The following is a 5,020-nucleotide window of genomic DNA, read 5'->3' on the forward strand; positions in this document are numbered from 1 at the left end:
TTTTTTTTTTTTTTTTTTAATCTTTTATTTGGGGCAGAATAGTCTCTGTTGCCCAGGCTGGGCTCAAACTTGCAGTTTTCCCGCCTCAGCCCCTGCCCACTTGGAAACATTCTGTGGCCCGCTTCTCCCCACCCTGTCCCCCACTTGGGACATTGGCAGGCTCTGGACTTCGTGTTCTGTTACCTACACAGTGCCTCTGGCTACTTTCATTTATGTAGGAAAACCCATTCTACTAGAACAAACCTGTTTTATGAACTAGAATCAACTATTTTTGAGAACTGGCAGGAAGTGACCAAGGCCTCAGGGAGACCAAGGGGTGTGTGATGTGTGTTGTCCTGTGGCAGCCTCCAGCATCTTAAAAACATCTGTCATTGATAAAATAAGCCACAGCTGCATGGTGGCACACACCTGGGATTTTAGCATTCAGGAGGCTAAGGCAAGAGGATTGCCAAAAGTTTGAGGCCAGCCAGTACTACACAGAAAGACCCTGTCAAATTAATTAATTAATCAATTAAAAAAAAACAACAAGCCCTTGGACTGGGCACAGTGACACATGCCTGTGATCCCAGCTACTAGGGAGGCTGAGGCAGGAGAATCACAGTTCATGGCCAGCCTGGGCAAGTTAGCAAGAACTGTCTCAAAAAACAATACACAAACTCTAGTCCTTGAGCCAGGTGTGATGCTCCATACCTATAATCCCAGGTAACTGGGAGGCTGAGACAGGAGGATCACATGTTCAAGCCCAGCCTAGAGAATTTAGTGAGACCCTGTCTCAAGATGTATTTTCAAAAAGGGATGGTGATGTAGCTCGGTGTTAGAGTCCTCACCTAGCACATGTAAGGCCCCAGGCCCAGGCCCCAGCACACACACACATACACACTCTCCTAGCCCTTGGTTACCTGACAGGATTCCCCAGAAAGTTACGTGCTCTGTGCCGCAGAAATGGGGTGGACACCTTTCAAAAGAAAAGAAAAGAGCTGCCTGCCACAGGTGCAGGCGAGGCTTGATCCAGCCTCTAGGATCTGCACTGGGGCTGGAAACAGGGAGCCCCCACCACTTCCAGAGCCTCTTTGTGGGAGGTCTGTGGGTTCAGGCCGGTGGGGAGGAAGCGGGAGTGTCTGTTCTGGGCCTCTCTTCCCAGAAGCTGTGGGCCATTCCGAGCCCCGGGTTTCCTTGGAGCAACTGGTCTTCCTTGTTCTCTCATGCAGCATCTTAGGGAAAAAAGACAGGAAGTAAGATCGTAACCCAGAGCACACGGACACCACTTCGCTCTGTGAACTGCAGTGTAGTACAGTCTCCCTGTCCCTTGGTGTCCTGAGGAGTTGGTTCCCTGACCCCACGGATCCCCAAATCCAGGAAAGCACAGACCCTGTCACCCTCTACTTTAAGGATAACGAGGACAAATGTGCAGCTGTGCTCAGCCGAGATACAACTTTGAACATTTTCAGTCTGTTGTTGGTGGAACCCAGGGATGCGGGATGCGGGACTGTGGGGGTCTGTGCCTCAGTTTACCACATCCACAAGGGACAAGGATTTGCTTTACCCCGTGTCCCGCCTCTGTTTAAGATGAGCCTGTTTTCCAAGCTGGGGGTGCTGGGCAGAGTCCTGCTCCTGGGCGGGGCGGATGCCACCCTGAGAATGGGGGCTTTGTCAGCGCTGAAGCGGGCCTTGTGAAGTGGTACAGAGGTGCCCTTGTGCTCTCTGGAGACCAGCCTCCGCGGTGCCCGGGGCGGGTGGGCAGCGATGGGCCAGGCTGGGGTGCGGGCCCGGGAACTGGGGGACTGTTCATCCATACATCCATCCATCCCCCTAAGGCGCGGGCCGGTCGAAAATGCACCCAGCCCACAGGGGCTGCAGGAAGAGGCTGGGCCTGGGGGTGTTGAGGAGGGGTCCCCGCAGCCCCCTCTGCCTTCCACGCACCCCAGCCCCAGACTGCTCTCTTTCCCGAGCGATTCTGGCTTGTCGACCTTCTCTCCGTCTCGTCTCGCGCACTGAAGATGACGCCTCCTCTCTCTCTCTCCCTCTCCCTCTTTCCGCCTCCGCTTCCTCCTCCCCACGCCCTCCCGCCCGCCCGGGCGGAGCAGACCCAGACGCAGCTGGAGCATGCGCGCATTGGGGAGCTGGAGCAGAGCCTGCTACTGGAGAAGGCGCAGGCGGAGCGGCTGCTCCGAGAATTGGCGGACAACAGGGTAACGCGCCCGCCGCCCGCGCGGCCCTCCCGCCCCTCGGCCAGTGTCAGGATTGCCTCCGTCTTTGGCTGCTGTCATCGTTGCTTTTTTCTTTCGTGCCCCATCTAGGAGGGAAGTGGAGGTTTGGAAACGGACTCAGGCTCCTCCGTCGCCACCTGGTGCTTATGGGGCTCAGCTCCCAGGGCCTGTCCTGCTGCTGAGCTGGAGGGGCCTCCGCCCTGCCTCCCTCTCATGTCTTGCATGCAGGGGTAGGCACAGGGGCCGCCGGTCCTTGCCTCCTGAGCTCCCAGCTGGAGGAGGGTTAGGGCCTCTACATTGAGGCAGGAAGGGCCAACATGAGGACCTGGGCTCAGGAAGTAGTGAGGTCAGCCCGGCTTGGTGGTGCACACCTGCCATCCTAGCCCTTTGGGAGGCTGAGGCAGGAGGGTGGCAGGTTTAGTCTACCTTGGGCAACTTAGCAACTTGGTGAGACCCTGTCTCAAAAAGGACAGGGTATGCAGCCCACTGTGAAGGCCCGGGTCCATCCCAGTACACGGTGAGGTTTTGGGAAGTTTTATGGGTGTCTTGAGTAGATGGGGTTGTCCTAGGAGAGATCCACCTCGAGGCGAGGTCACTGTGTCCACATTGCGGAGCCCGTGGCCCTTGGTGCCCATTGCGCATGCGCTGAGGCCACACCCCCACACAGGTGGCGTCCCGACTACTAGACTACTACTGGTGAGGGACAGCCAGGCCGGCCTGGGGACCAGGAGGACACCAGTAGACAGCAGGAGGCCGACAAGCAGCAGGGGTTTCAGCCTGGAGGCGGCAGTGCACGAGTGGGCGTGTGCATGCCACTCCACATGTGGGTATCGAGAAGCACGGGTCCTTGTGCACGCTGTGGCCATCGCCCGGGCCGCGTGTGCTCATGAAGTGCACGCTCCTGTGCACCAGGGCTGCCACAGTGGCCGCACTGGAGTCCTCCCGACGGAGGCCTTTTGATCTAAACCCAGCCAGATCCCGAATTTGAGCCCAGTCTAGGTAGTTTAGTGAGAGCCACCCTCAAAAGGGCTGGGGATGTAGCTCCATGAGAGGTCCGGGGTTTAATCCTGGTACTCGAAAGAGAAAAGCTTATGATGCCAAAGAATAATCACAAAATCACGTTTTTTAGCGATTTGAAGCGTTAAAATATGCTGTTCCCAGATCGGTGTGATTAGTGTGCGTTTAGAAACAGTGGTGCCTCCTGCTGAAGCCCCACACTTTTCGGTCTCCTCTTTGATCTGGGCCCTCTGGGACGGCCCATTCCCGCCAGCACTTCGCTAGAGAGATCGTGGAAAATTCACTCCCACCTCTGCCCTTAAAAGTAACATTAAGCAGGCTGGGGATTTAGCTCAGTAGCACCGTGCCCTGCCTCACAAGCACAAGGTCCTGAGTTTGATCCCTGGTACCACAAAAAAATCATGAAGGATCAGGATGTAGCTCAGCAGTAGAGCCTTTCCTAGCATTTATGGGTTCAATCCCCAACACTGCCTAAGGTTTAAATAAAAAAGCATTAGCTAGGCAGGTGTATGGGTACATACCTTTAATCTCACCTCTCAGGAGGCTGAAGCAGGAGGATCACAAGTTCTAGCCTAGCCTAGGTACTTTAGTGAGAGTCAAACTTTTAAAAAAATTTTTTTTTAAACCAGGGATCGAACTCAGGACCTTGTGCTTGCAAGGCAGGCGACAGCGCCACTGAGTTACATCCCTAGCCCTCAAACTTTAAAAATTTTTAAAAAGGGCAAGGTATTCCTAGAATCCCGGCACTTGGGAGGCTGAGGCAGAAGGATCACTTTGAGTCCTAGCAGGCTACATAGTGGGTTCAATGCCAGCCTGAACTACATAGCAAGACCTTGTCCGAAAAAACAAAGGGCTGGGATGTAGCTCAGCGGTACAGCACATGCCCAGTATGTGCAAGGCCTGGGGTTCCATCTCAGCACTGCAAAAATGTCAGTAACATCAGCTTCCAGAAAGCCATAACCTCTACGGAGGTTCTTGTACCCAGCAGTCTGTCACACGCCACCAGGGTGGAAGGGACCTGTGGCTCCCATGCCTGTGGGGTGCACAAGGGCGGGAGCACAGCCTTACCGAACGGGAGTGGGTGCTTTCTCCTCCTCCCACCCTCCACTCTCGGGGCCGCTGATGCCGTGTCCCTCTCTCCCTGCAGCTGACCACGGTGGCCGAGAAGTCTCGGGTGCTGCAGCTGGAGGAGGAGCTGAGCCTGCGGCGCGGGGAGATCGAGCAGCTCCAGCAGTGCCTGCTGCACGCTGGGCCCCCGCCACCCGATGACGCCGAGGCCCTGCAGCTGCGCGAGCAGCTCCTGTCCGCCTCCCAGAAGCAGCGACGGGAAAGCGGGGCGCTGCGCGACAAGTACGAGGCAGCGCTGACGGCCTACCAGGCCGAGGTGGACAAGCTACGCGCCGCCAACGACAAGTACGCGCAGGAGGTGGCCGACCTCAAGGCCAAGGTGCAGCAGGCCACCAGCGAGAACATGGGCCTCATGGACAACTGGAAGTCCAAGCTGGACTCGCTGGCCTCCGACCACCAGAAGTCCCTGGAGGACCTGCAGGCCACGCTGAACTCTGGCCCCGGCGCCCAGCAGAAGGAGATCGGGGAGCTCAAGGCCGTGCTGGAGGGCGTTAGGATGGAGCACCAGCTGGAGCTGGGCAACCTGCAGGCCAAGCACGACCTGGAGACGGCCGTGCACGCCAAGGAAAAGGAGGGCCTGCGGGAGAGGCTGCGGGAGGTGCAGGAGGAGCTGGCCGGGCTGCGGCAGCACTGGCGGGAGCAGCTGGAGGCGCAGGCGGCCCAGCACC

At 57.2% G+C, this 5,020-nt stretch overlaps 1 protein-coding gene across 1 annotated transcript in view; it reads left to right on the top strand.

Annotated features, from left to right (window-relative positions):
• Nucleotides 1–5,020, top strand: part of Clip2 (CAP-Gly domain containing linker protein 2) — a 31,615-nt gene that overhangs the window by 19,959 nt on the left and 6,636 nt on the right. Inside the window, 2 exon segments of the mRNA XM_033765277.1 lie at nucleotides 2,085–2,189; nucleotides 4,372–5,019. Coding sequence (XP_033621168.1) covers nucleotides 2,085–2,189; nucleotides 4,372–5,019 — 753 coding nt within the window.

Source organism: Fukomys damarensis, unplaced genomic scaffold (genome assembly GCF_012274545.1).
Source record: "Fukomys damarensis isolate Sample0158 unplaced genomic scaffold, DMR_v1.0_HiC HiC_scaffold_17, whole genome shotgun sequence".
Taxonomy (NCBI): Eukaryota; Metazoa; Chordata; class Mammalia; order Rodentia; family Bathyergidae; genus Fukomys; species Fukomys damarensis.